This window comes from Aspergillus puulaauensis, chromosome 5, assembly GCF_016861865.1.
Source record: "Aspergillus puulaauensis MK2 DNA, chromosome 5, nearly complete sequence".
Taxonomy (NCBI): domain Eukaryota; kingdom Fungi; phylum Ascomycota; class Eurotiomycetes; order Eurotiales; family Aspergillaceae; genus Aspergillus; species Aspergillus puulaauensis.
In genome coordinates, this window is record NC_054861.1 from 4,011,140 (window position 1) to 4,038,685 (window position 27,546).

The 27,546-nt window shown below is 49.7% G+C and overlaps 12 protein-coding genes across 12 annotated transcripts; 8 read left to right on the forward strand and 4 right to left on the reverse strand.

Annotated features, from left to right (window-relative positions):
- Nucleotides 1–1,081: 1,081 nt before the first annotated feature.
- APUU_51568S (uncharacterized protein) lies at nt 1,082–1,495 on the forward strand (the record flags this gene model as incomplete). Its single annotated transcript, XM_041706690.1, has 1 exon — nt 1,082–1,495. One exon carries the CDS (start codon nt 1,082–1,084, stop codon nt 1,493–1,495), a length of 414 nt encoding a protein of 137 aa, XP_041559051.1.
- Nucleotides 1,496–1,509: 14 nt separating this feature from the next.
- Nucleotides 1,510–3,054, reverse strand: APUU_51569A (uncharacterized protein; the record flags this gene model as incomplete). The annotated part of the gene is made up of 1 exon (XM_041706691.1): nt 1,510–3,054. The coding sequence occupies one exon, from the start codon at nt 3,052–3,054 to the stop codon at nt 1,510–1,512; it is 1,545 nt and encodes a 514-aa protein (XP_041559052.1).
- Nucleotides 3,055–6,204: 3,150 nt separating this feature from the next.
- Nucleotides 6,205–6,506, forward strand: APUU_51570S (uncharacterized protein; the record flags this gene model as incomplete). Its single annotated transcript, XM_041706692.1, has 2 exons — nt 6,205–6,268; nt 6,367–6,506. 2 exons carry the CDS (start codon nt 6,205–6,207, stop codon nt 6,504–6,506), a joined length of 204 nt encoding a protein of 67 aa, XP_041559053.1.
- A 359-nt stretch (nt 6,507–6,865) lies between these two features.
- APUU_51571S (uncharacterized protein) lies at nt 6,866–7,663 on the forward strand (the record flags this gene model as incomplete). The annotated part of the gene is made up of 2 exons (XM_041706693.1): nt 6,866–6,975; nt 7,051–7,663. 2 exons carry the CDS (start codon nt 6,866–6,868, stop codon nt 7,661–7,663), a joined length of 723 nt encoding a protein of 240 aa, XP_041559054.1.
- A 372-nt stretch (nt 7,664–8,035) lies between these two features.
- APUU_51572A (uncharacterized protein) lies at nt 8,036–9,323 on the reverse strand (the record flags this gene model as incomplete). Its single annotated transcript, XM_041706694.1, has 4 exons — nt 8,036–8,288; nt 8,357–8,892; nt 8,967–9,020; nt 9,111–9,323. 4 exons carry the CDS (start codon nt 9,321–9,323, stop codon nt 8,036–8,038), a joined length of 1,056 nt encoding a protein of 351 aa, XP_041559055.1.
- Nucleotides 9,324–10,782: 1,459 nt separating this feature from the next.
- Nucleotides 10,783–11,895, reverse strand: APUU_51573A (NAD(P)-dependent alcohol dehydrogenase; the record flags this gene model as incomplete). Its single annotated transcript, XM_041706696.1, has 2 exons — nt 10,783–11,557; nt 11,678–11,895. 2 exons carry the CDS (start codon nt 11,893–11,895, stop codon nt 10,783–10,785), a joined length of 993 nt encoding a protein of 330 aa, XP_041559056.1.
- A 466-nt stretch (nt 11,896–12,361) lies between these two features.
- APUU_51574S (ester cyclase) lies at nt 12,362–12,922 on the forward strand (the record flags this gene model as incomplete). The annotated part of the gene is made up of 2 exons (XM_041706697.1): nt 12,362–12,544; nt 12,605–12,922. 2 exons carry the CDS (start codon nt 12,362–12,364, stop codon nt 12,920–12,922), a joined length of 501 nt encoding a protein of 166 aa, XP_041559057.1.
- Nucleotides 12,923–14,509: 1,587 nt separating this feature from the next.
- APUU_51575S (uncharacterized protein) lies at nt 14,510–14,800 on the forward strand (the record flags this gene model as incomplete). Its single annotated transcript, XM_041706698.1, has 2 exons — nt 14,510–14,620; nt 14,675–14,800. The coding sequence occupies 2 exons, from the start codon at nt 14,510–14,512 to the stop codon at nt 14,798–14,800; spliced, it is 237 nt and encodes a 78-aa protein (XP_041559058.1).
- Nucleotides 14,801–16,584: 1,784 nt separating this feature from the next.
- On the forward strand, nt 16,585–17,385 carry APUU_51576S (uncharacterized protein; the record flags this gene model as incomplete). Its single annotated transcript, XM_041706699.1, has 1 exon — nt 16,585–17,385. One exon carries the CDS (start codon nt 16,585–16,587, stop codon nt 17,383–17,385), a length of 801 nt encoding a protein of 266 aa, XP_041559059.1.
- A 1,080-nt stretch (nt 17,386–18,465) lies between these two features.
- Nucleotides 18,466–20,169, reverse strand: APUU_51577A (cytochrome P450; the record flags this gene model as incomplete). Its single annotated transcript, XM_041706700.1, has 1 exon — nt 18,466–20,169. The coding sequence occupies one exon, from the start codon at nt 20,167–20,169 to the stop codon at nt 18,466–18,468; it is 1,704 nt and encodes a 567-aa protein (XP_041559060.1).
- Nucleotides 20,170–24,302: 4,133 nt separating this feature from the next.
- On the forward strand, nt 24,303–24,983 carry APUU_51578S (uncharacterized protein; the record flags this gene model as incomplete). The annotated part of the gene is made up of 2 exons (XM_041706701.1): nt 24,303–24,702; nt 24,730–24,983. 2 exons carry the CDS (start codon nt 24,303–24,305, stop codon nt 24,981–24,983), a joined length of 654 nt encoding a protein of 217 aa, XP_041559061.1.
- Nucleotides 24,984–26,025: 1,042 nt separating this feature from the next.
- APUU_51579S (DUF3712 domain-containing protein) lies at nt 26,026–27,501 on the forward strand (the record flags this gene model as incomplete). Its single annotated transcript, XM_041706702.1, has 3 exons — nt 26,026–26,240; nt 26,296–26,720; nt 26,774–27,501. 3 exons carry the CDS (start codon nt 26,026–26,028, stop codon nt 27,499–27,501), a joined length of 1,368 nt encoding a protein of 455 aa, XP_041559062.1.
- Nucleotides 27,502–27,546: the final 45 nt, after the last annotated feature.

Consider the following 27,546-nt stretch of genomic DNA (forward strand, 5'->3'; position numbering starts at 1 on the left):
ACACCTATCGCATGGAGATGATCCAGAGCACTAGGTTACAGGTTAGCCTGATTTAGGCAAGATCCATCCGCTTTAGTACTCTGATACGCTTTCGCAGGCTCCGTTCTTGGACGTTAGTGTAGCAAGATTTAGTGGCTGGGAGAAGGGGCCGTAAGGAAGGTTTTGTAGCAAGGATGGCCATATTAACAGACTGCGAGGCGAAAGGAGATATTTCTGACTATGTCTTCTAAAATATCTCAACCTCTATTAACGTGGTTGGGTCCCTTAAAGAATTACCGCGCCACTAGGCAAGAATTCATTAACCTGATGAGACGCTAGACCACTACACCAAAACACCTTGCAAGGCTGGTGGTGAGCCAGCCATCTCCAACAACATGTACGCCATGTTACTCCGCTGCTCAGGTGATAGATACTAATACAAACCTGGTCGCCTGCGGAGAGGGACGGGCTTCGGGATCCAAGTACTCAGGCCGGGATTCTAGTTGATTTGGTTGATTTGACGAGGCGCTGACTGTAATTGATATATGTTCTTGCTCAGTCCAATTAGTATTGAGACGTTCCCGTCTGAGACGTATGGCGCAGGGGTTAGCCCGACTTACTCGCGGTACATATTGGGGTTTGGCCAATTCCACTCAGACTGTGGGAACTATTCTTGTATTCTTAATTATACTCGGGTTGCTACTTACCCAACACTTACATCTAACATTACTACCAAAACATACGCCTATTCTCAAGAATATATGGTGCCAGGCAGAGCACCATGAGACGGGCATCCCCCCAGCCCACCTAAACGCGCCAGTGCGAGGGGAGTACTCTCTCAATCTCTTTTCCCAAACTATCCTAAACTAACTTTATTACTTCACTTATGGGGCCTTGCTGCATATTGGTAAGCTTGCGGGAATGTGGTGCGATGTTTTTTACCCCCGCGTAACCCCGTATGGGGATGGATCGTCTCAACGGGGTTGCCAGTCTACTTCCACCGAATGTACTGAGTTGTGACCCAGCAGCACCGTTGGCCAGCCTAGAAATACCCCGGAGGTTCGTACCAATTTCAAGTCAGACTGCAGTTTCAACCTCTAAAATGCTTGACCGCATAATCGTTAATGCTTATAACCTCTGGGTGGTGGTCTTTTCCGCCATCGGCACAATTGCAACAGCATATGGCCTTTCAATCATCGGTTCAACCGTGGGCCAGCCAAACTTCTACATATACTTCGATCTCGCACCGCAAGGCGCACCGGGGTATGGACACACAACAAATATTATCGCCGCGCTGAACGGGGTCAAGTCTGCTGGTGCCATAGTCGGCTGTGCCTACCACGTCTGGAGCTCCGAGAAGTATGGTCGGAAGTGGACTATGGTTATTAGCCGTGTTATCCTCATTATCGGCGGGGCCCTGTGTGCTGGGGCTGTTAATCTCGCCATGTTCATTGTTAGACGTGGTGTTGCGGGAATGGTAGTTCTTTCAATGTCCCAGTGTTCTTACAGGCTTTGAGCCTACCAGAGGGATTAATATCCCCGATTCCTCCACTCGATCCCATCCATAAACGCATCCCTCACAACCCCAACCTCACCCACCGCATCACCCCCATTATAAAACGGATTCGGCCCATCCCCGTAAAGAAACTGACTAACCTCGCCATCAAGCCAGATCGCATGCCCGATCTGGATATACATGGTAGGCTTCGCCACAGAAACGACTGGACGGATGGTAGGGTCGCGGCTGCGCCAGTCGAGTTGATCGCGCATATCCTCGAGGAGTTCGCGGTATGAGCCACCATGGTCGACGAAGTAGAGGAAGCCGATGTGGACGAAGCGGAGGGTGGGCGGGAGGGAGGAAAGGATGGCGATAATGTCGTTTTTGTCGACGACGAAGTTTGAAAGGCTGAAGTGGCGGAGCGAGTGCCATTTTTCCGTGGGGAGGATTGTGCGTAGGGACACGAGTTGTGCGCGACCGCCGCCGGCTTCTGGGACAGTGGTGTCGGATGCTGGGTCCTCCTCGACGTCTGTGGATAGGGCGATGTGTTTGAGGTCGTGGGCTTCGGCAAGGGCGCGGCGGAGGTAGCTGTTGCGGAAACAGGGCCAACCTGTCCACTCCTGGCCACGGACTGAAAGGGATAGGTCAAGGCGGGTGAAGCCAGGTCGGCGGAGGATCGTCACTAAATCGTCGTATTCGGGATTTGGCTCTTCGAAAACACGGCAGTTTAGGCCTGTGTCAAGGGCGTGGGCGTCTATTATCAGTTCTGAGACTCGATGCTCTGTGTACGAAGCCAGGGCCCGCGTTATGATGCCAAACCCGCGATAGTCCTTTTTGGTAGCTTCGTCCTCCCACGGCTGCGCTCTGGGCCTGTACGTCCCGCTACTGGAGACGCTGGGCCAACCGCGTGGGATGGGGTAATTAAACCCCCTGGGGAACGCGCGAATCATAGGCGTCTCGTACAACGGAGTGAAAATCCATCCATGCGCCGCAGGCGTAACAGTAACCCTCTTAAGCGCCGGAAACCGGCGAAGTCCATATTCCAGCGCCTGAGCGTCCTTGTTAAAGATGATAACCTCCTCCTGCTGTTGCAGTAGATTCTGGTAATACTGCCAGCAAATCCACAGAGGCAGCTCAGTGGCTGCTTGCTCCTCTGCAACGACGATCTGTTTGGGCATTTTGCCCCTGTCTAGATGTGCGAACTTGCGCATCTGTAGATCCTCCCTATTCTCTTTACATGCGTCGACGAACCATTGAAGACATCCGCTCTCCTTATCTATCCGGAGATCCTCGCGGGAATCGGCAATGTGGAACTCTCCGTATGGGACTTTGAGAAACCGGGCATCGTCCCAGATTATCTCCTTAATTCCGTGGCGGAATGTTTCGCTATCGGCGATGGCGCGAAAGACGGCGATGTTGAGCGGGTTTGCGGAGAGGAAGGCGCGGTCTAGTCGGAGGCGGACGGTGTTGCAGAGGGTTCTGCATGTAAGACGCAGGGTCTTGATGCCGCTGTTTGGTAGGTAGCCGGCGATAATTGCAATTATCTCCGTTGGGAGGGCTGCGAGGCTGCGAGCCATTTTACGTTTCAATCTTGGCGTGTGATGTCAAGAAAGGGAAGCAAGTGGCTTGATTGACGCGCAGTAAGACTATGACGGCTTTGGTGGGCTTTACTAATCGAGTTGCAGCGCTCAGTTAACTTAGGCATCGCTGCCCGCGTAAGCGGGCCGCTTCAGCGGGATGTGGGGTACCATGAGAAGGTCACCCCAGGGCCCAGGCTAGGCAGACTCTATAGTATATTTTCTTAATGTGCATGTCTAATAATCTCTTTATCTACGTAGAAATAAAAGAAAAGTATGAACAATATATTAAGAAAATTCTTAAATATCTTTAATACTACTTCTTATATATAAAATTATTGAAATATAAATTTCACTAGTGTAAAGTTAAATTTCTTAATTTTATTATAAATTAAAAAAGTTTAAAAATTAATCTATATTATAGCTCGACTATCTCTAGTTAACTAGAACTAAAATAATTTTATAATATCCAAATATTTATTAGATTTATAAACTATTTTTAAAGATTTATATACCAGTTTTCTAAAGCCGCCCATGCACCTGTCCTGGCTCTCGTTCCCAGCCGCTCACGAGCCCACGACACCTACCAAGGGCACACTGGGCCCACTGTCGCGCAGCAGTTGGCGCAGCAGTTGGCACACTGTCACTGAAGATTCTTTCGGTGAAGAGGGGCGGTGCAGATTGTACGGGCCGCCGAGGTCGTGCTCTCTAGCAAAGTGACCGACCGTTCCATCCCTAGATCCATGGCCGGCCTCACATTCCGGGCCCTGGCCTGATAGATCCACGGTGACCCATCGTCGTGCATGTACGTACTTCACCGAAGACCGCCCTACCTTCCCGGACAATAAACATTCGATATATTCCGGCCTTCACTGCAACACCTGGCGATACGGCTTCGACGACTTCCCCGGCCGGAGCGGTAGCTCCAAGACGCCCAAGGACTATTTTACCCAGTATCTCCATTGCGATGTCATCTTAATCGTGGGATACTAGGATAGATATAGGGTTTGGCGGCGATCTGGGTTGTATGCTGAACGTGCAAGGAGGCTGAGATTAATAAATACTTAACTTAGTTTAGTTCCGGTACGTTAATACACTCACGCTTATGAAAGAGAACTCGGAGGCGTTTCCGAAGCTATTTAAGAATCTCTCTGACTAGAGCCTTATAGCAGAGCTATTCTATAGATACCTTAGGCGAGGAGCGCTCTTTAATAATAGTAATATTAAAGAAGTCTGGCGGTCTAAGAGGAATAAGGGTTCCGAATAGTATTAATATAAAGTGTAGTTAACTATACAGAAGAAGTTAATTAGTATATATTAATTAATTATATTATACTATAAATCTGAAGGCGATCCGAGTAATTCTCTACTCATGGCGCAGAACATCAAAGATACTGCATGCGCGTCTCTAAACACACGGGGCGGTCTATGACTCCCTGGGATCGCGGTGCCTTTTATATACTTTTCGATCCCGAAGTTGACGCATCTCCAAATAAGCTGGAAATGTTGGTCGAATGCCCCTCAAGCTCACACTCGCACCTGAGATAGTGGATGCAACAAACTCAGAGACAGGCTCGATCATGCTTCAAGGATAGACGACATGGCTTATTGCCGCATGAGGGTTTGGTTTATGGAAGTAAGATTACTATCAATGGCAGGCAGCTGATCGTCCTACTCCAAGTTACTTTGTGCGATAGTAAGTGGGGAGATCGCAGCTTTTCTTGGAGGAGATTTGACAGTAACGAGTCCATCCTCAATGTGTTTGAGGAATTCGTGGCCTTGCAGATGATTCCTCCGTTTCGACGGGAAGCTGTTTAAGGTGAAGTTGGGCAGGTGGCTTGGTTGAATCAGCTATCGCTATATGCATTCGAGCAGAGACGCGTGCGCTACAGCTAGATTGTCGTTCCTAAATTCAGAACGACGATTATCATTGAAAGTGTTCAACTGGGACTAATAGTGCATGCCAAATGCTGACCTACTAACTCGTATGTAAAATCGCAATTCTCAATACTTTGTTGGTTATCTTCGGATAGTAAGGTAGAGAGAATAGCCCTTGCAACCGCGCAGGCATGAGATCGAGTGCTTAGTTCAAAACAACCATATCCATACCGATTTCCAGTCCTGGCATACATTTCAAACCCTCGAAACCTCAGCCCTCCCTCCCACACCCACGTAAGCACCCCTCCCATCCTAAAAAGTATACCTAAACCCAACTAAGTCCTCAATCGGCCTTCCACCAACGTCAGCTCGTTCATTCGCCCGATGAAACTTCCAAAGCAGGACTCCCACAAGACCAATAATGCCTGCGTTTGTAGCCATGGTTGTGAGCAGGCCTGGTCTGTAGTTTGGTGCATCCTGTGCGCGGAAGACCGTTGTTCCTATTAGGCCGCCGATGCTGCCTCCGCCAATGAGGGTCGCGGAGGTTAGGGCGCGTTTCCACTGGCCGCGGATATTGTTGCTGTGTGGATTTTAGCGGGATGTTCTATTATGAAATGCGGAGGGGACAGGCTCGTTGATATGTAAGTACCTTTGCCAGGAGATTAGAGCCGGGCAGTTAGAGTTGCCTACCGTACAGTACGGCGCGATTATTTAGATAATCAAGCTAAGATTTAGGGGGGAAAATAGAGGAAGGAAAGTTCAAACTCACCTGCAATCGTCGCCAGAAAAACCCCAAAATACCTCGGTGCCGGGTTTTCCAGATACCCCAAAAGCCCCAACCCAAGCAAGCCCATGGCCGCATTCACTGCAACAATCGGGCCGCGAATACGCCACTTATCTATCAATTGACTAGACGCCGTTTCTCTAGGCGTTTCCGAACTTTTACCGATTGGGCTGATACCAGCCTGTCATTGAAAGGCTGGGCGTCTTTATTTTTCCGGTGGAATAATGGCAAGAAAATATCCATGTTCCCACCGGAGACAAACCATCGGGGGGTTTAGTAAATAGAGGAAGGCTGGGGTTTGGAGGTTGGTGGCCTCCGGTGGATGCGCCGATAGTGCGTCTCCGAAATGACCTGGCTGACCACAAGAGAGCGAAAAAAGACCAATGGATATTTCGTACAAGCGAAATTGACGTTTATTATGTTTTATAAGATGCCGACGGGCTACATCGGCGACTACAACAGGTCCCTGTTGTCGGACATAATTGACCATGTCGGATATCGAGAAGACGCTCTCTAACCTGTCTCTACAAGAAAAGATTCGTCTTTTGTCAGGTATGTCATCCCCGTATACTAGGAAAGCGCAATATATTACACCTGGGCCTATGGAAACTTGAATCGAAGTTGGTTGGCTGATCTCTACGCACCAATAGGCTTCGACTTCTGGCATACGGCTGCTCTCCCTCACCATCAAATCCCAAAAATCCGCTTCTCAGACGGCCGAAATGGCATTCAGGGGACGAGGTTCTTCGCCGGCGTTCCACAGCCTGTATCCCCTGTGGCACGGCATTAGGAGCCACCTGGGACAAGAACCTGCTATATCAAGCGGGCGAGCTCTTGGGAAAGGAGTGCATTGCCAAAGGGGCGCATGCGTGGCTCGGTCCGACAATCAATATCCAAAGGTCTCCCCTGGGCGGCAGAGGCTTGAATCGTACTCGGAAGACCCATATCTATCAGGTATTCTTGCTTCACATGCGATCCAGAGCTATTAATCAACGGGTATCCAGGCCGTCGTAAAGCATTTCGTGCGCAATGATCAAGAACACGAAAGGAGAGCGGTAGACACGCTGGTCACGCCTCGAGCTCTGCGTGAGATATATGCAAGGCCCTTCCAGATTGCTGCCCGTGACGCGAAACCGGCCGGCGGGTCTGATGACGGCTTACAATAAGGTCAATGGATGTCATGTCTCGGAAAGTCGCGAACTTCTTCAAAAGTTGGTTCGAAATGAATGGGGATGGGATCCCTTGATTATTAGCGACTGGTACGAGCTTGTCTCTGTTTTGCGCTCAGAGTTTTTTTTTTCCCCCCGAGAAACTTACACGTCTATACATACCAGGTTCGGCACTTATTCCTCCGGAAAGGCTATCGCTGCCGGCCTGGACTTGGAAATGCCACGCGCTACTCGGTACAGGGGAAAGCTTGTAGAGTTCGCTGTTGGTTCACGTCTCATCAGCGAGTCCACGATCGACCAACGTGTCCGTCGCGTCCTCAAGTTTATTCAAGATGCAAGTTCTGTCGATGTTGCCAGTGAGGAGGGCTCGCGGGACTGTCCGGAGGACCGCAGGCTCATTCGCCAGCTTGCCGCCAATGGAGTTGTTCTTTTGAAAAATGACAGCAGCATTCTGCCCTTAGAGCTGAAGCGTGGCGCTAGAATTGCCGTTGTTAGCTATCCTGCAAAGTATACCCCGATCAATGGCGGGGGGGGTGCCTCGCTTGACCCCTACTACGGCATCAGTATCCTGGATGCAATCAGCGAGGTGGTCAGAGACGATGATGTATCAGTCCTATGGGAAATGGGAGTCTTTGCGCAGAAAATGCTCCCGGTTATCGATTCCCTGAGTAGCTCTCCGGACAACGTTGATTCCGGTGGTGTCATCCGGGTTCGACTTCAGCATTACCCTAACAGATGCGGACTCGAGCGCGGGGAGTTCCACGGTCGACACCTCTAGCCAACCGGCTAGCCCCCAAGAATCGTCTACGGCGACCACTGCAACGAGTACGACCTCAGCAGAGACCCCGACAAGCACCGTCTCGGGAAACGGGCTTTGTGGGGCGAGTAATTCGGGATGGACTTGTTTGGGCTCTCAGTTTGGGGATTGTTGTAGCAAATACGGTTACTGTGGTAGTTCATCGGACTACTGTTCAAGCGCGAACTGCGATGCTACTTACGGCTCATGTTCTTGATTTCAGGGGCTGCCTCTGGAATTAGATAGCGTTGTGTCGATGTGCATTTTTCCCTGTTCCTGGCGATGTACTGACTCGTTCAAGCAGAGTGTATGTTGAATTGCAATCAATCACCAAGCCTAGCTCTATAGCAGGAACTATGATACCTCTAGATTCCTCTCGTAGTCTTCCGCAGCGTCCATAATCCTCAGCGGACCTCCCTCATCCGCAAGAATTCGCTCCAAAGCATACCCAATCGCCAGACCGTTACCTTGATCCTCAGCTTCTCGAAACCCTGGCACATATCGATCAAGTTGGCGATATAGCTCCTCTTTCTTCTGTTCATGCCCGTTCTCCCCGTCATACGTCCCCACAATATACACCTCCGTGAACGGACGTCGCATATCTACCCTGTCGGTTCTTTAGCCGAGCACTGTACCGTGCGATGAACAAAAACTCAAATTAGATGAAGTACTCACGGCTGATCCTCCAGAACCACATCCGGATCCTCATGCTCCTCGTCGTCGCCCATCTGATCCAGTACGTTCCTCAGCGGGTCCATATTTGAATACACCTCGAGAAACAAGTAAGCCAAGTCCTCAATAAGCATTTGACTCCGGTAAGCTCGCTCCGGGGGGCCATTTGTGGCGAACTCTACCCAAAGCGCCAGTCCGGTATCAAGAGTGCGGTCGTCGATTATCAGCTTTGGAGCGTCATCGGTGAATAGCGCTATCCCGTCCTGCGCCATGTGCATATCCAGGAAGTTGGGTCTCGCAACGCTTTGGCGGAACTTGAACCTGCTGACAATATCCTGATCTCCTTGGTTGGTGTTACCGTTTGCTTCGAAGGGTAATAACATCGACATATCTTGTGTTAGATGCGACTGGCTTCCGTCCCAGCTGAATAATGCAACGATGCACTTTGCGAGTAGAGCTTGTTTCTCGGGGGTCCAGGCGGTGATACAGATGTAGACATCGTTGAGTTTATAATCCAGATGTCCGACAAGACAGGCGTCCTGATTTTAGCGTCAGCAAGTATCCCCGGTTCTGAGGGATGATGCTTTTTTTTTTTTTTTTTTTTTTTTCATACATTTTCTGTGTCCTCAAAGCCAGGCTCATCCTCTGGCGCTTGACATCCATAGCGCTATCTGAGTGTAAGCTTGAGGTCAAGACTTGTTTTCGCCCTTGTTCATAAACTCAAAACGTCAATGTAGTGAGTGTAACGCTTACGTACATCACGCAATTGCTGGTCAGCGGTTGCCCATCGTTCGACCAGAGCTCGTCTCTGTTGATCCGCAGCGACGCCCTGAGTCTCAGTCCACTGCTCACGGACAAAATGCCTCCAAGCGCGAGTGGCGGCTTCAACATCGTCCACAGGTTGTTCGTGGCGGCGAATGTAGGAGGGGATACCTCCAGGCCATTGGTTGTACCACTTTAATAGTGGCATGCTGGATCTTTAGATAGTACTTGGAAGGAAGTACGGAGGACAACGGAGGACTAGGGATGGGGCGTATTTATGTAACGGAGTTCAGGACCAGGTGGGTCTCCTTCCGTGGACCTTTCCATGCATAGATGTTTGGATCGTAGCCCAAGTAGTTCTCTCGATTGTTCGTCTTCTGGCACATGTTCCTGAATAATTCCCGCACTCAGCCTCTGCAGGTTTAGAGATAAAATACTGTAAATATTTTTTTTTTATTACGCCATGTAGATTATTACTATATTAGAAAGGGATTGACATTTTTAGCGTTTTCCAGGTTTTTTGGCTTTTTAGGGTTAGGTAATCCTAACCCATGGGTGGTGCAGGCCTCAGGCAACCAACGCCAGAACCCGGTAAAATAGGATACCTGAGGCAAAAAGCCCACCCTCACAGGTTAGTTAACTAGCCTTCCCTGGCACAGGACTGGATATGTTGCTCTAACAAGGTGAAATACTCTGTAGGAAATCCAAAGAAACGGTATGGCAAAGAGCCACAATTATTGGCTAGGTAGAACCGCGATCAGTAGCATCTCAGAGGAACCATGTCCTTAGTCCTACATCACTACGTACCAGTTGATCCCTTGTCATCGGGAGGTGGCGGTGCTTACTATCCAGCCAGCACTTGCTGGCCTCTGGTACCTCGTCTTGGTGGATACAGATTCCGCAGGGTACATAGCCGGATGGGGAAAGGCAGGCTGAGGACAGCTAGACTCCAATAACTGGCCAGTGGTAGGGCATTCCATTGGCTTCCCGCTCTGGAGATTGCAAGGACCGGACGGGTCTCGCGGCCTTCGTTGTAATTAGTGTCAATGGCTTTGAACCATTTGGTTAAATGGTGGCTAACCTGGGTGGTAAGTATATTGGTGCGAACGTCACGAGCTTGCCTACCAAAACACCATCTTTTGAAGGTGTTTGAGTAGCAAAACGCCAAAACATTCCACTCTATCGCCAACACTCTTTTCCGCCGGTCTTGGGGAGTTGGAGCTGATGGGGGGCAATCAATGTCTGCGAGCCTGTTGCTTCTCGCTTACTATCATGAGATGGCGATACTGCTGGAAATACTATCCTGTAGCTCGGACCTTGCAAGCCCTGTCTGCAATGTGCCCACAATCCCCTAATCCCTTAATCTCTTGTCCCCTTCTATTTTCAAGGTTGTCAATTATTCTTCTTCACAGCGCCGAGGCCAGGTGACAGTGTGATGGCAGATGATAATCTCTTGGTGGCATTACAGGGCTTACTTTAGGACAGCAGCTTTTAAACAAGAGCATATCGATCACAATAAATGATGATTATGGACACCAGTGCGTAACAAAACACCTGGCCAGTGCCTGTAAGCTACAGCTGACATCAAATCAGTTTCGACCCCCACCGGGAAATACAACGCCAGCTCCCTAATCAACCAGCCCCAATGCTACTGCTACCATCATAATTCAACCCTCGTGAACCAAAACGCCCCTATACCTCATTTTTCCCTGTCGCAGTGCCTCCATCGCCTCCTCTATTCCGCTTCTAGTCAAAGGAAAGGTCATCACAATAGGTTTGACAAGTTGGCGGGCAGCAAAGTGCAGCATTTCCTGTTGGCTTCCCCGGGCTGCAGGCAGGCTACCTTGGATCCGCAGAGCTTTCATGACTAGTGGTAGATACGGAAACTTCATCTCGCCCATGTCAACTGTAAGAGCATAGATTGTACCCCCCGGAGCCATAATCTGGAAGATTGCTTCCCAGTTGGGTTGCTGCCCGGAGGTAACAAGCAGATGATCCAAGGGTGCCATCTCAGGAGGGTCTGTCAAGGAAACATGGAATTCACTGGCTCCAAGACTCATTGCCTCTGCGCGCTTAGACTCCGTGCTCGAAAGCACTACAGCCTCACAGCCCATCTTTGATGCGAACTGGATGGCCAGATGGCCGAGTCCGCCAATACCGATAACCCCAACACGCTCAGTTGGCCGGACGTTGAATTTATGTAGCGGCGAGAATACTGCACTCCCAGCACACATCAATGGAGCCGCTTCGGCATTCGACAGTTCATCAGGAATCTTGTAAAGGAAGTCCTCGCGCCATATCGCCGCATGAGCAAAGGAGCCTTCATCCAGGTGAGTTTCACCGTAGATCTCGCGCTGGTTGCAATATAGCTCTTCCCCGCGCAGGCAGTACTTGCATTTGCGGCAGCTGCCATGCCCATAGCCCCAGCCGACGCGGTCGCCACTGTATTTCAACGGAGTGTGCGTTAGCGCTAGAGCCCAAGTATATAAGATATAAGATTGAGAGTCAGAGAACGTTAGGGGAGTTCATTCACGGCAAAGTTGATTAGGTAGCACGACCTACATCTTGAGTGAGGTGACTTTTGGGCCGATGGCATCCACTGTTCCGGCACCCTCGTGCCCGAGGACAATATTTGCATTTTTATAGTGCTCGTCGGTGCCACAGAGGCCAGAATGAGTGATGCGTACGAGCACTTCATTCTCTGTAGCCCCAGGGCGCCGGGTGCGGCCTTCAACAATCTTCCCGCTCTCCGAGCCTTGGAAAACAGTAAACTCAATCATTGCAGATAGAAATCGCGGTGAAAAGTGGATAAGGGAACACGGTAAGACGGAGAAGTAATGTACAAAGAATGTTTTGGAAATGGCCCCAAGGACGTCAAACTTATGCCTTGGAGGTGTTGCTGTTGTTATGGCCAATCATATGCAGCTATTCAGTTTGCGCGCAGAACTGGCCAATAGGAGAAGGCACAACAACAAGCTCCCGCCTGGGCGCCACCCGAGACTATGATGGAATTGGCCAATCCGAATCCCCGGGAAGCAAGATCGGCGCCACGTGAATGTCATGGCTTGCTAGCAACGGAATATGGTTGGCCAGTTTCGTCGCAAAGCTCTCGAGGGCTCTCGCCGGGTCTTATGTATAAGAAGATCGACCAGCTGCGACCTCGTCCTGGATGTTTGATATCCAACATCTATTCTCTAATCCTTACTCTTGAATTCACAACAACAACTACCCCTCAAAACCAACACCATGGCCACTTTGCAGGACAAAAACAAAGCAGTTGTCCAGAAGTACTTCGAGGAATACTGGGGCAAGGGCAATGTCAATGTCGTAGACGAAGTTTGTGCAGACGAATTTGTCATTGACTATCCCATGCATGGTCCCCGTCGGGGCAAAGAAGCAGCCAAGAAAATGCTCCTCGAGTTTCGAGAGGTATGAAGTACAAGGAGAATTTTGTCAACTCAGTCTAACATACTTATTATATATCTACAGGCGTTCCCAAATATCTCCTTTCACGCATACAAGTTCCCCCTCATCGCCGAAGGGGACTACGTGGTTGGACGCTGGATTGGTGGAGGCAACCACACCGGTGTTGCCTTTGATGACCTTGCGGTGGGCAAACTCGACAGGGCCAATACCGGCAAGGAGGTTTACTTCTCGGGAACTACCATCTTCACTCTGAAAAACGGCAAAATTGTTGACGAGATTGGTGAGGAGCAAGCCTTGACTGCTCTGCAGCAGTTGGGATTGATTGCTCCTCCCAACCCAGGAAAGGAAGTCAAGTATGACGCGGACGGAAACCACGCTTGAAGAGGGTGATCAGACTGGCGTTATTGTTTTTATTAGATGAAGCTGAGCACATCACAGCGACCTATGAGTCAAAAGTCAAGTTGACCCCGTCATTATTGCTCTCTTAAATCAGACCAACGACGTAGCCATTGACAGAGTCTGCTTCCTTGCTGTCCAGCACTTCATTTAATCAAACTCAGACGACGGGAGCTTATTATACAGGCAGTCAATGGTTCAGTAGTAAGGCTAACTAGTATATGGTACCGCTCGGTTCGTCCATATATTATACTCTGGGTTCTATATTTTCCAATCCGTCCCGTCAGAGTGTAGAGTGCCAGGCCCTGAAGATTGGGCGGATCATAGTGGGTAAGCAGGAGTAAATGCACCAAATAATAGATAGGCTTATAGGTGTGGTAACTGCATCTTATCGGCGGGTGGGTGGCTTCTGTACGTGGACTGATAGTGGTGAGGATCCAACCACCGACTGTTTTTATATGTTGACCGCACTCCGAGGGGTTTGCTTGCGCTATATATGACCAAAGCGGATAAAGCATATATCCACAAAGAAGTTGCTTATCAAGACTATAAGCTGCAGAACTCCCTATACGGACTATGGGTGATCTGTACAAGTGCCGGAGTTGAATGGTGTGCTGAAAATGGTGGATTATATAAACCGAGGCGATCAATGTTAAACACCATGGGGCTACACGCCTCGGCATGCTCGAGAGCAGTACATCCCGGTACCACCCCGCTTCTGTGACCCTTGCTCCGGGGCAGCCCGAAGTATTCCTTTGGGTTCTGTGGACCTGGTTATTGGAGTCACTTCGAGACCCTGGTGTGAGGTGTTGCGACAGATATGCATCGGGCTTGCATATTCACGCAAGTTTGGTGTGGTCGAATCCCACAATCAACTGCACTCGTTTTTGATGCCCAGGGAAGGCCATCGGTATGAGGTAAACATGAGAGATAAGTGGCTGTCACTCATGGATAATCACAGTGACGAATGATCAGCACAGGCAGGAATCACTGCAGAATGCAGATAATGCAGATGGTTTTTAGCTTGCTACTACGCTCCACCTTCCTCAATGCCTATGGCTCGTGCTTCTCAATGCAGACTGATGCGTTGATAGCAGCACAGACCTCTCTAGAGGGGCCGTTGCTCTGATCACGTCCGACAGTTGTGATTCGATTTTGGTACACGTGCGCAGAAATGCCGGCATTGATTGTGTACAGATGACAGGAAAATTACAAAGAACAAGGGATGGAATGATAGAGCGACCCAAGCATTCCACCCGGCAGGAACCTTCAATTGTCGCTCCCGCACTGGCTCGCTCAGTCCAAGTGGAGCTGCATCCCATACTGGCAGTGGGGAATATCTTTCCCCGTTTTCACTGCATATATTGGCTTCCCTTCCGCAAGGTGGACTGATAATGCGTGATCCCCTTGGGATTACTTCTACGCAGTTGGCGGCATTACCTACAACGCCACGTCATGAAGGGATCACATTTCTTTGTCAGACTCGTCCATATATCCCCACGGAATAGAATTAGCACACACTAGCTTGCCTCTCCATACACTCTTCTTGAATTATATGTCCTGTCTCCCATCATGGCAGCCCTTGAGACTCTCGCCACAGCTCGAACCCAAGTCTTCACCGAACTGCGAGAAGACCTCGAGCAGAGGGGCAACTCCTCAGCAAACATATCTCGCATTCTCAATGTAGGTCCCTCTCTTCAGGCCACTGGTGCACACCACGCTGATAATCAAGCATAGTGTCTCACGGTATCCACTGAAGGCAGCAAGGCCAACCATGGCCTCACCCTTATCAAAGCCGGCTATAAGCTTCTCCAGCGACCTCCAACGCCCCAAGAGCACGCACACCTCAGCATCCTCGGCTGACTGGTCGAGGTCTTCCAGGCCTCCTATGTCGTCTCGGACGAAGTCATGGCCCACTCCGCGTTCCGCAACGGCCGGCCATGCTGGTCCAAATACGAGGGTGTCGGGCTACCGCGGTCAACAACACATGCATGCTGAAAACATGCATCTTTTTATCATTGCAGCGACAATTCCGCAATTATCCTGAGTACGTAGCGTTCGTGGAACTCGTCCATGAGGCAGCGTTTCGGATGGAGCTGGGACGGCTGTGTGAGAAGGTGACTGCGGCTACTGGGGGTATTGAGGATATGACGACGGAACGGTATGATTATATTGCGCGACATAGAACTGCCTTTGGCAGTTTCTATTTGCCTATTGCTCTAGCGATTCGCTATTGTGGGCTGGCGAGTGAGGAGGGCATGGAACAGGTGCAGACCGTGTTGTTGGATATTGGGGTTTACTCTCACATACGGGATGACTTTCTTCATTCCTTTGGGGCCCGGGTGTCACCGGTAAGTTGGGTACCAGTATTGAGGGGAATGAGTGTTCGTGGGGTGTCGTGCAGGCGCTGGGGCTGAGTGAATCATATGGGAAGCGAGTCAAGGCAGGTCTGGATGCGCTATACGTGGACTTTGAAAAAAAGGAGGCGGCTTGAGCTGCAAGTGCAGATTAACGCGTTCGAGGAAGACAATGGAGCTATCAAAGATATCCTCAGCAGCGTCCTTGGGGGCATTGGACAGTAATGAACAGTCGGTCCCACTGTTGGTCAATGCTTAACAACTCATGTGGAAAGACCTATCCGGCTGCAAGTGCCTTGGGCAATATGTCATAATTGTGATTAATGAACGATACACTTTTAATGAACCTTGGAAATGGGCAAGTCTGCCGAGGCAGCCTGGACAGAAATTGCCCTCTCTTCTGATATTCCGTTGAACATAAAGCCGTGCTTTGTCTCGAGGTACTACTCGAGTATACGCCCCCAGCATCATCAGAGGGGCACATGACGTGAACTATAGGCCACTGTGGGATATCCGCAGCATTGCTGTCGGAGTCATGTGGGGGTTTCAGGCTGCAGCCCCAAGACGCCCAAGGACTATTTCACTCGAAGTCGTCTCAATCTGAATCGTGGGAGACCCGGCTACCAGGATACAGGGCTTGGCGGCGATGCGAGTTGCATGCCAAACGTGCAAGATTGGACTGAGACTGCGACACTGCGACGATGCGGCCCCGAGGGCTCCCGAATCCTTTGGAACTGCGGGAAGCCTCGGTTGCTCCTTTCAGCCTCCCAGCTTCGCCCACCAGCGCCATCGCCAATCGCCAAGATCAGCGTAAGCGTCGCATGGATCTCCCAACTTTGGGTCACGCCGGTTTCTCTCAGCAGTAACTCATGACACGGTTAGGTAGCAATGATAGGTAAAGATTCCTAATAGAAATGCGTTATCCTTACGCAGCTTTCGGGCCTGCCACGACATATGTACCCCTCTAGCGACTGTATTCCGCAGTGTTTCCTCTCGTGTGGCCGGGCGAGCGGAGCTTGTCTGTCCTACTCGGGAGACATCAATTGCTCCTTCTGTCAACTTACGGAGAGGAGCTAGAGTTGTCAGACAGTGAATTGGTGGGCCATTGGGACCCCTGCTAGCCACATGTAAGCGCAATAAGTCCCGAGGTCAATGCGAGACGGTATCTCTTAGCGTTAGGTCCCCGCGCCTGGGAGGATAGTCTGTCTTTTCTTCCACTGTCTCCCCCGAGAGTATTTCCGAGATTCCAGGTATATTTTATGCGAACCATCGCTCTAAGGGTTTTGCAACATGTCACGACCTGGCACCCCTTCAATGCTATTTTTCGATGTCTTGGGGACAGTCGTTGAATGGAGATTTTGCATCGCGAACCAACTGAAGGTTGCAGCAGAAAGGGCCCTGCAAGATGAAACTCGGGAAATAGGTGTGGATGTGCGAGGACGTGTCTCCGGCTTAGCGACTTCGACCTGGGACGAGATCACTGACGAGTGGCACCGCTCTTATATGGACTTCGGCCGCACTTATGACCCTTCGAAGCCCTTTGTCCCTGTAGACGAGCACAATCGCATCTCCCTGGGCAATATCTTCTCCGACTGGCATCTGCGGGATCTATTCAAGGACAACGATCTCCAAAACTTGGCGCTTGGTTGGCATCGCCTTGATCCGTACCCTGACAGTGTGCAAGGCCTTGCGTTGCTCAACACCAAGTTTCCGACCTCCACATTATCCAACGGCAATGTCAAACTCCTCGAAGATCCACAGGAACATGGTTCTTTGCCATTCAAGCACCTCAGCAGTGCAGAGCATTTCAATGCTTACAAGCCGGCACCGGAAGTCTATCATGCGGCGGCTCGCAGATTCGGATTAGAGACTTCGCAATGTTGCCTGGTCGCTGCCCATCTTCACGACCTGCAAGCCGCCAAAAAGTGTGGCTTCCAGACAATCTACATCGCGCGCCCCTTGGAAGAGGCTTGGGATGCGGAACGCGTTGCCCAAGCTAAAGAAGAGGGATTTGTCGATTATTGGATTGATGTTGACGGCTCGGGCCTGATCGACGTTGCCCGATATTTTGGGATAGACACGAATGCATAGGTTTGATACTCTCTGCCTGCTTCATGTCTTGACCCAGTATGCACGCGTTGGGTACTGGTTATCTCAGCGCCATTGTCCTAAGTAGAAACCATCAATTATCATAGCCGTCTTCTTCTAGTTTCACTGAAGGTCTTCCGCGTAGGAGACAGCCTTCTTGTTAAGGATCAGAGGGTATTGCATGTAGGACAGCGATCGATTGCGTAAGTGATCTAGTACTATTATTTACGGTCTCAAAGCTTTGCCTGAGCCCGTGGTCCCAAAATGATGAGTCGTGCTCCAACGAGAGCGAAGACCGAGACGAGCAACGCCGCTCCTGCCCACATCTGCGCAGCCAGATACTCCCCTCCGGTGGGTGCTATCAGTGTTCCCGCCACACATGGACCCGTCAATGGGCCAAAGCTGATCATGGTAAGCGCCATTCCGATCCGAGTACCAATTTTGTCAAGGTCTTTGGTCAACGAGGGGACTGTTCCAACAAACAATGCCATCGCTGCTGCCGACATATGCGGGCATAGCACACTCAACGAGATCTTTCTGTGTCTTGTACAGCTTTTCCTGTGGTTCTACCGCTTGGTGTCACATTCCGCCATCCAGGCCGACATAGCAAAGTTGGAATCCCCATACATCGGTCATCTTCCAATCAGAATGCCATGAGACTGCGGATTTTTACGGGGGGGGAATTGACGGCGTCGCTAAATCGGGGATTGAGCAGGTCTGCGGCACTTCGTCCTTGCATCCTATCCTACTCCTTAGTCCTTTGCGGGTCGCACCCTTGATCTATTTCTTCACCCTCTGATTTGCCGTGTGCAACAGTCCGGTGGTTGCCGATAGAACAAACTAGCTAGGGTGGAATTATGCAGTCCATGCAGGTGAGGTTATTGATATTTAATGCGTGATAAGCCATCTAGTCTAGGGTGTGTCATTGATCATCCCGACAGTATGAAATCGTACGTAGCCATTGTAAGCAAAGCTGAATTCGAACATAACAGGTACAGCACAAAAGCTTTCCGAGTCACAAATCCAATGCATGCGACACAAGGTAAACAAGGTACAGGCGTGGATTGGAATTTCCGCCTGGCCTTAGCAAGCAGATACTCGCTTCCGCGGGGAAACTTTCATTAACATTTCACCAGAACAAGAAACAAATTGGTCCCGGATGGAGCCGCTGAATCTTACCGCGTCTTCCGGCTTCATCGTGAAGTCAAACCTGCGTATGAACATGGCAAGAACCACCCTCATTTCCATGAAGGCAAGGTTCTTGCCGACACAAGAGGTTACCCCATAGCCAAACGGAGAGAAGGCCTTAATATTATGAGGCTTGGACTCCACTGGACCATTAATCCATCGGTCCGGAATAAATTCGTTGGGCTCGTAGAAATTCCGCGGATCTCGGTGCATGGAGAAACAGTGGGTTGAAACAACAGTGTTGGCTGGAATCACGACACCTTTTGGCATAGCCAAGGGGACCGGAGTGTGTCTGTCCAAACCGGAGGGGACTGGAGGCCACAGGCGGAGCGCCTCGTTTAGGCATGCATTTATTAATGGCGCATCATCTCGAAGCTTTTTAAAGTCATCAATGGGTGCGCCGTCGGGGAACAGACAATCGATCTCCTCGCGGAGGCGCTGGACCAAGTCGAGTTTCTTAGCAAGCTCGAACAGAACGATCGACAAGGCGTTTGAAGTTGTGTCGCTTCCAGCCACCACAATAAGCATGCAATCCTGATAGAGCTCCTCCTTATTAAGGTTACGATGATGCTTGCCTCGTTCACCAAGAAGGTACGCAAACACATCAGCGTCAAGAGACTCGTGCATGTCAGCCTTTGCCAGCCTCCAGTCGAGGGCTTCTTTAAGCCAGGTTTCGAAAGCGATTAGCGGGCTTGGCAGCAGGCGGAGGATAGACGCAAGATAAGGTACATTGCCCATAGTCTTAATAGCACGTACACCAAATTCGACTAGGTGGACAATGTCTGATGTCTTTCCGTCTTTCAGGGTGCCAAACGAGCGACCAAAGCCGAGTTCCCCCATAACATCAAAGCCGAACCAGAGCATACCCTCCTTGACATCCACGAGACCCTTGGATGATAGTCGCTCGACTTGCTGCATGAGCAGCTCTGAATTTCGAAGGATATTAGGCTGGTAGGATTCGAGTGCTTTGATGCTAAAGGCAGGATCCCAGTCACGACGACGAACATTATGGTCAGAGATCTTCGGCTGTGTTTGCAGACTGTAGACATTAGGGGTCATTGACTGAGCCTCGTACCATGGGCCGCGAGTTGCCTTGGTACTTGGCCCAGTGGGTCCGTAAATCACTTTAAGCGCGTCCGGATCAGCAATGGAGATCTGGCGAGGGCCAATTCGTACGTAGTCTCCCGATTGTTGGTGCATCTTCTGAATCTGGTAAAAGCGGTCCCCTTTCCAATCATTGATGACCCATGACCACATGCTCAGTGTGCATGACACAGGGCCTGGGAAATGACGGAGACGATGGAAGAAGACACGGTATATAGCCATCGAGAATGAGAGACTAGTAGCGAATAGAGTGTAGATAAAGGCCACCGCCCAGCTAGCTTCTTGTATGGTCACATTCCAGGCATCCTTTAGTGCAAGAGCCGCAGTAGGCGCAAGGACTATGGTAAAGCCAAGGGCAAGATGTGCCGGGGGTTCGCGGTATTGAGACAGGCCATGCACAACGAGGCCAGTCAGTATTGGAAGTGCAACCGTCACGCTGAAGTTGAAAGGCCTGCAGATTTCCGCGAGAAGGAGCTTGTGCGGCGTATCAGCCATGTTCTTTGGCAGAATGGGAATTGAACTTTGAGACGAAGAACGGAAAAGACATACAATTGATAGACATACATTTTATCAACTGAACTTCTTAAGTATTCACGTTCTGCCATAGAGTTCAGTCCCCGCGTTTTTTTGTCTCCCCAGATTTTCGCCCGGATTTCCACCTCGGCGAAAAATAATCAACAGGCTGATCCTTGGACCGCGGGATACGTCCGAGATGGGACGATGACATCAAAGTGGCCCCATTGAGTGGCTCTCCACCGCAAATGCGGAGAAACCGTAATTACTCGAGCAGCAACTATGCCACCACACCGACGTCCAGCGACTCAACATGTAATTGAACAGGGGGGTAGACTTCAACTTGCCATAGACGCTTTAAGAAATGGCGAACTTCACACTGAACGTGAAGCAGTGAAGGTTCTTAATGTCCCCCGAACTACACTTGGGGCGAATGGCAGAGATAATCCTCTGGACAGTTGAGAACTCTACCTCTACCTCTATAGGCAAGAACTGGTGCACCAATCTGATAGGGCGACTCCCGGAGTTGAAAAGCCGAGCCTCATGAAGATACAACCACAAAATGCCAAAATGCGAGGGTCCTAGGGCTGTTAAAGAGTGGCTTATATCGCTATACCAGCTACGAATGGAGTATGGGATACTAGATGAAGCTATCTTTAGCTTTGACGAAACCAGCTTTACAATGGGATTAATTGCAAGTACTAAAGTATTCCCTAGGGCTGGTGTACCTGGAAAGCCTTATGCTTTTCAGCCAGGGCCGCGAGTATGGGTGATAACAATTTAATGCATCAATTCAGCATACCAACCATCATTATCTATAAAGGAAGAGTCTATATAGAGTGATAGGTCGACGGATTGAGCTTTCTAACAGATCGGAGACTTGAGTAGAGCCCTAACAGCTGGTCCACCAACAAGATGGGCATCCGGTGGCTTCAAAAAAAACTTTTACTTCTGCAACTGCTCACCGTAGGCGTGTAAGATATCGATTGCTTGTTGTGGATGGCCATGGAAACCATTTAACGCCTGCCTTTGATAAAGTGTGCAGTGACAATAATATTTCACCTACAGACAGACCCGAAATGCTGGAGAGACTGGGAGGGAAAAATAGAAAATCATGTGCAAGAGCAACGGCAAACGAAAACCGGAGGACACTTCACATGATGAATGTATACTGACTGTGGGCCCCAATGCTGCATTATAGGTTGCGTTGTAGAATACTGGCATCATTGAAGCTAATAGATCAATGTTGAGCCATTGGATATGGCTATTGCTGATCTGCAGTCGTTGTTGTTCCTTGAGTGGATGTTGCTGATGCCAATAAGGGATCATCGCCAGAGCTCATCCATCAACTCAATGTTTCCGACGACTAATCCATGGCATTTTTGCTTAATCACGAGGTGCATCAGTGGAAGTGAAATTGAGGTACTTTCGCAGAGGTAGACACCTGCTTACCTAAAAACACTTAAGATAAGTTAGTTTAACTAACGCTGAGCTGTAACAGGCTTGCAGTTTGAATATTTCCACCGCGGGTGAAATTAGCGACGACCCTACTACAGACAGACGCCCCTCCTGGTTGGGATGGTATCGATGAACACAATTCCCCCTCTAAGTCTCTTGTGAGTGGAGTCTCTCTGCCATGAAGGCGAGAATTAACTCGAGAGTAGCATCATCCCTACTGTAAATGATATATGCTTGTCGATGTTCTCCCCTATACCTGGGTACGTGCTACCTGCCTTAGCATGAAGAATAAACAGGGAGAGAAATATTATACAATTTGGTAAGAATAACTGTATAGTCTTGGATGAATTTATGCTTGCGAAGGCAGCCCTTCAGCCCAGACACGGCCATTTGGAACCTATTAACTTTAATCCGTAAGTTCCTGTGACCAAGTCGTCAGCCAGGTACTGCCTCTGTAGGGTTGATTGAGCCAATCTTCTGGCAATCGATAATGTTGCCAAGCTAACCAACCCGATGGTAACAATGTCCCCTATTTTGACGAAGTCATTCTTCACCCACGCTTTTTGCAGTATCCCTTGAAGATATAAGGTCTCCAAATCACAAATTCTACCCTCATCATTCACAATAGTATTATTTTATCTGTTTGCACTCCAATCATATTCGCTGCGTAAATGCTCGACAGTGTATCGAACCCGTGTTCTCGGTGTAAATTGAATAGGACTCGGAACAGCGCCGCCAGGCCTCAAGTTGCCGGCCGAGGTGCCGCGGTACTCTCCTAGAAACAGGGCTATATGGAACACAGTGCCTAAGTGCGTTCAATAGCGACTTGCAAGACCTACGGCTAGGTTATATGACCCGCTGGTTTACCCTCAGCCCAGTCACTCAATTAACATCGCCAAAAATCCCAAAATAAAGAAGGTTAATAACTCCCAATGAATTTTTTCAGACAAAGGGCTGCGAAGGCATGCTCATCATGCCAGAAGCGCAAGGTTAGGTGTGATGCGTTGAGGCTGGGTCAGCCCTGTACACGGTGTAGGCAGGAAGGCCAGAAATGCGTGGTTCAAAAGAGGCTGCCTAAAGGGTGAGCAATTTTTATGCCAGTAAAGGTATCTCCTGACATTGCAGCTAGTACGATCACAGGGAGGCAGCAGTCCTCCCTACTTGGCCGCATCTCGCCTTCCCTCACTCAGAATTATGGCCAAGATAAAGCTGGGGTTTCGCCGGAACCTACATTGAAGAACCACATATCAGTCGAATTGTTTCCATTCCTCGAGATAAAGAGCCTCTCAATATTATCTCCGGAAGCCAGAGTATTTCTGGGCGCGAGAGGCTGTCTACAAATCCCAGCACAGTTTTTAATAGAAGAGTTCATGAGACAGTATTTTCTACATATCCAGCCCTGCACGCCCGTGATTGATGAATCAGAATTCTGGGGCCTTTATCGCCAGGGCCCTCAAGATGGATCAGCGTCCAAGCTGTCTCTCCTTTTATTTCAAGCTATGCTTTTTGCAAGTTCTCCATATATCTCCTTTGAAACAGCTCACGCCTGTGGCTTTGAAAATAAACGAACTGCCTGGAATACCTTCTATGAACGCGCAAAGGTATGCTGGCTTGACTCCCCCAAGACTAAACATTAATGGAGACAGACTCTCTTTCAATTTCAACCTGACGGGGAGCCACTAGTGCGAGCCCAGACTGCCACATTATTAACGTTCCACGCATCTGCGAACGACTTCCAATCTGCTAGCTTTTGGCTATCTCATGCTATTCAAGCAGCAACAGCAGCGACTTCGGAAAGGCAAGCGAGACACGTCAAGAAACAAAGGGGCAAAGAGCAGTCGCTACATAACCGGTTGTGGTGGTCAATTCTTATTCGGGATAGAAGCCTTTGCCTGGCCCTCCGCCGGCAGGCTCAGGTCCTATCATTCGAGTTGAGAATGATCACAGATCTACCAGACGAAGAGAGTTTCAAGGCTGAGATCCATGGGTCTCAAGTCTATAGCCCTGATACTAAGCGCAGGCTCTTTGCAATTTTTCGGGAACAATGCCAGATTGCTTTACTGTTGACAGAGATGGTCTCAATTGTTTTCGGAACGCACGGTCTCTCATGGCCTTCATTCATTTCTCGCGATTGCTTTCAGTCTAGGCTCGCTATCTTGCAGAAAACCAGGACATCGATGCGCCTCTGGAGAGACAACCTGCCACTCTCTTTCTTCGAAAATCTGGATCCTCCGAACGCAGTAGTCGATTTCGTATATCTGACGATGATTTATTACGAGTGAGTCAGATTGTCCTCCATTTTGCTTCGCTGCTTACCGTACTAATATGGCTTGGAGAACTGCCCGGATGGACCTTGCTCACTATGAGGCACTTCTGATCGTAAGCCATCGCGACTTTATAGAGCCTGTTTATACGAAGCAGCTCTCACACACAGGGCACATGTTATACGACGCCTCTACGAAATTAATAACTATCCTTCAGTACTTCAGCAGAAAGGACAAGACCCAGGGCCTTCCCCTTGCAGTGTATGTTCTCTAATCTTGTCTTATGCCTGTTTAAAAGCCCTAAACTAGTGCTCATTTCCCAGGGTTGGGTATGTTACAATGCCTCTAGTTTTAAGCGCGGTCAACTACAAGTTATCACCAACAGAAGAGATAATGGGTACCCGGCGTCGTGTTCTAGATCACATCTGGGAGCTCTTTTCATATTCAAGGCAGGTGTACGAAGTGGCCAACCTTATTAGTACCCGGGCAGATGATATTCTCCAGTTGGCATATCTAGTAACTGAAGAAGTATTTCTCTGTGAATCTTCTATTCCTGCTCTACCAGCATCCAGTCAGCGATCTATCGAGACATGGGAGCAGAATAAAGACCTACAGTGTACCAGGGCTGAACTACAATTAAAGCCACGCACTGTTGATAACTGGCACGACGCCTTTCTGCAACATACCAGAGGATACCTATTACTATCTATAACAGTCGACCATTTCATGTCTGTTGGGAATTTGCCGGGGTATAATTCTCTGCCTGACCTGGTTTGTTCCATGCCGCCGCTTGGTAGGGTCCGACTCCCTTGGTCATCAGAGCAGCACTACGCCAAATATCAAATGGATCCCAAGGTGTTGGCCCAAACGGTGGAATGTAGCGATCATGATCCCCCAGTGTCTGAGGTGTTGGATGCTACCACGTCGACTAATTGGAACGATTTTGACTCTGCCCTCGAGGTGGAGGGACTGGATCACGCCGAAATGTGGACGCTGGCTGAACTCTCTACGTCTTATGGTTCCTACATTAGCGGTTTTGCCCATGAATTCCTTGGCGCCGCTCCTCTCCTATAACAAATGTATAAAAGTTCACTGATCCCGTGATCTACCGAGAGGTAGGCTAAAAGGGTCCAAAGTAGTTTTAGTAGTTTCTCGATTCAAAGACCTTATTTCACAGTGGTGGGAGTAACGATCGGGCGTCGGTTGATAAGCAACGGTAGCGCCACGCATTTATGGCCGTCCTGCCAATATATGGTACAGGGTTGACCCTGTGCTACTCCGCCGCATCTAACCTTGCGCCTCTAGCATGACGAGCACGCCCCGAGAGGCTTTTATACTAACAAACCTTCCAACAGCAGATGACCATGTATCTGCCTGCCTGTAATGTGTCGGTGCTCAGCAAATCCATCGGATGGAAGGCCAAGTGTCCCTGTATTCTTGATTTGCGCGGCATTTTGATGTTGGACCCCTATCACCTACTCTGCCGCTAAGAAGCAAACCGCGGTTTCCATTTCCTTGTATTACTTTATGATGTTTATATTGGGTTTCGTCTTGTTTATTCGATCTAATACCCTACTTTGGCCCCTCTTAGTACATCTTGAAGTAGAACCGTAGACAAATACTCCATAAACTTCCAGACTTATGCGGTTCAACCCGCACAATGCGCTGTTAGACCCTGATCCCAGATACCCCGACAACAACAAGCTCCCCAGCTCGGAGATACTTTCTAGCTTACCACGGCGTGGCCATACTAAGATTCCGAGGCCCGCGGATATCACTGGCATACATCAAATACCGGCGGCGCTAGTATGAGGCAAGTGATGGTCAGGTGTAACTTGAGTAGGAACTGCCAGCTTTCCCTTCCTATTAGGGACCCCTTTCTCTTGCCGAAATTAAGATTTAGCTGGCTGGCTGATGTATACGTGCGCTATCTCCACATTGTGCCTCCCCGCGTTTTCTCGGTCGATGGGATCTGCGATCTCGGGGAAAGCATCCTCGGGGCTGTCTTCCATCAGGGCAAGCAGCTAGATCGCAGGGCGTTACGGATAGCTTATCTACATGGGAATTTCCGTCCGGTGTTGTTCTTAAGAAATTAGGACCAGGCCAACACGTCACTATGTCCGGAAATCAGAAGAAAAATGTTTCAGACGCTCATCAGGAGTCTTCACCCGGCAAGGAGGCCGACGAGAACGCCGAAGAGGGATCTGTCTATGCGGAGGGTGGCATACTGCCGCCGTCAACAAGCGCAGAGAAAGCCCGCAGCCATTTCAAGCGTCGCTGGATATGGTATTTGGCTGGGGTTATCTTCTTGGTCATCTTTCTGCCTGTGTTGTATGTATTATATTACATCTGCTGAGATATCGAAGCAGCTCTAATTCAGCCACAGCTTCCTAGTCGTCATTCCTGCTGTCGCGCAGCTAGTCATCAACAAGTCAGACCTCGTCTTGATAAACGCGGTAGTGGCTCAGCCAAACCCATCATCGGTGGCCTTAACCCTCGAGGCTAAGATAGACTTGAAGATCATCTTACCTGTCCTAATTGAACCCGTCACCCTGAGCCTGTTCGACCGCGAGTATGGGTCAGATGATGCGTATGCAACAGTTGCCATTGCAGGGCAAACGGTCAAAAGCAACTACACTCTGGGCGCCTATGACCAACTCGCGCCAATCCTCAACATGACCGCCTGGGAGACCTTTGTCAGACATGTTGTCTTCCAGGAGAAAATGACGTTATCGCTAAAGGGAGTGACTAATGGGTATCTCGGGGTTTTGAAGTGCCATGTCACTATAGACAAGGACATCACTGCCCCAGGTAGGTTTTCTGGACAGCCTATATTCATCTGCATCCCTGTTGACAAATGGTAGTTTTGAATAGATTCGACGGCTTCTTCATCTCCGATAGCACCCTGCTTTTCCCCGCGGAATCGGACGGTACAAACCTCATTGGCAATGCGACGCTTCCAAACCCGACCGTCCTCACCCTCGAAGTGGGTACTCTCGTCCTGGATATTAGGAGCGGAGATCTTCTCATCGGCAATGCCACACTTACAGATGTGACTCTTCGGCCTGGCACCAACACGTTCCCGCTCAGGGGCGTGCTGTCTATATCCAGCCTGCTGAAGAACTTACCCGAGGTTCTCAAAACACAGGGCCCGGCCCTGAAAGCTGGAAACTTGAGCCTCGACGCTGCGACTAGTTCGATCCACTGCAACGGGAAATATGTGCCGTATTACACGGATGTGTTACGCGATCTCACCCTCACTGCGAATATTGGCGTAGTTGATCTGGTGAAGAACACGATTCATCACCTGGAACTGAATAAAAGCCTCATGGCTACTCTGGCAAATGCTTCTGGTAGGAACAGCACCGATGACAGACGCTCGGTTCGCCCAAGTAGCACCAAGGATGACGATGTCACTGTTCGCCCGGGTGACTCCAATAGGGGCACCCGGGAAGGTCTGGCTGCAGGCCTGAAAAGGAATAAACATGTTCGAGACATTTTAGGGGACGAAGCCCAGAATAGGCAGGATGAAATAATGGAATCACTGGTAGCACTCGCCGATACTCTGTACCCAGGAAAACCTGGTTCTTAGGTGTGTTACTGCCTACCGGCGGGCATGATCGCTCGGTGGTATTAT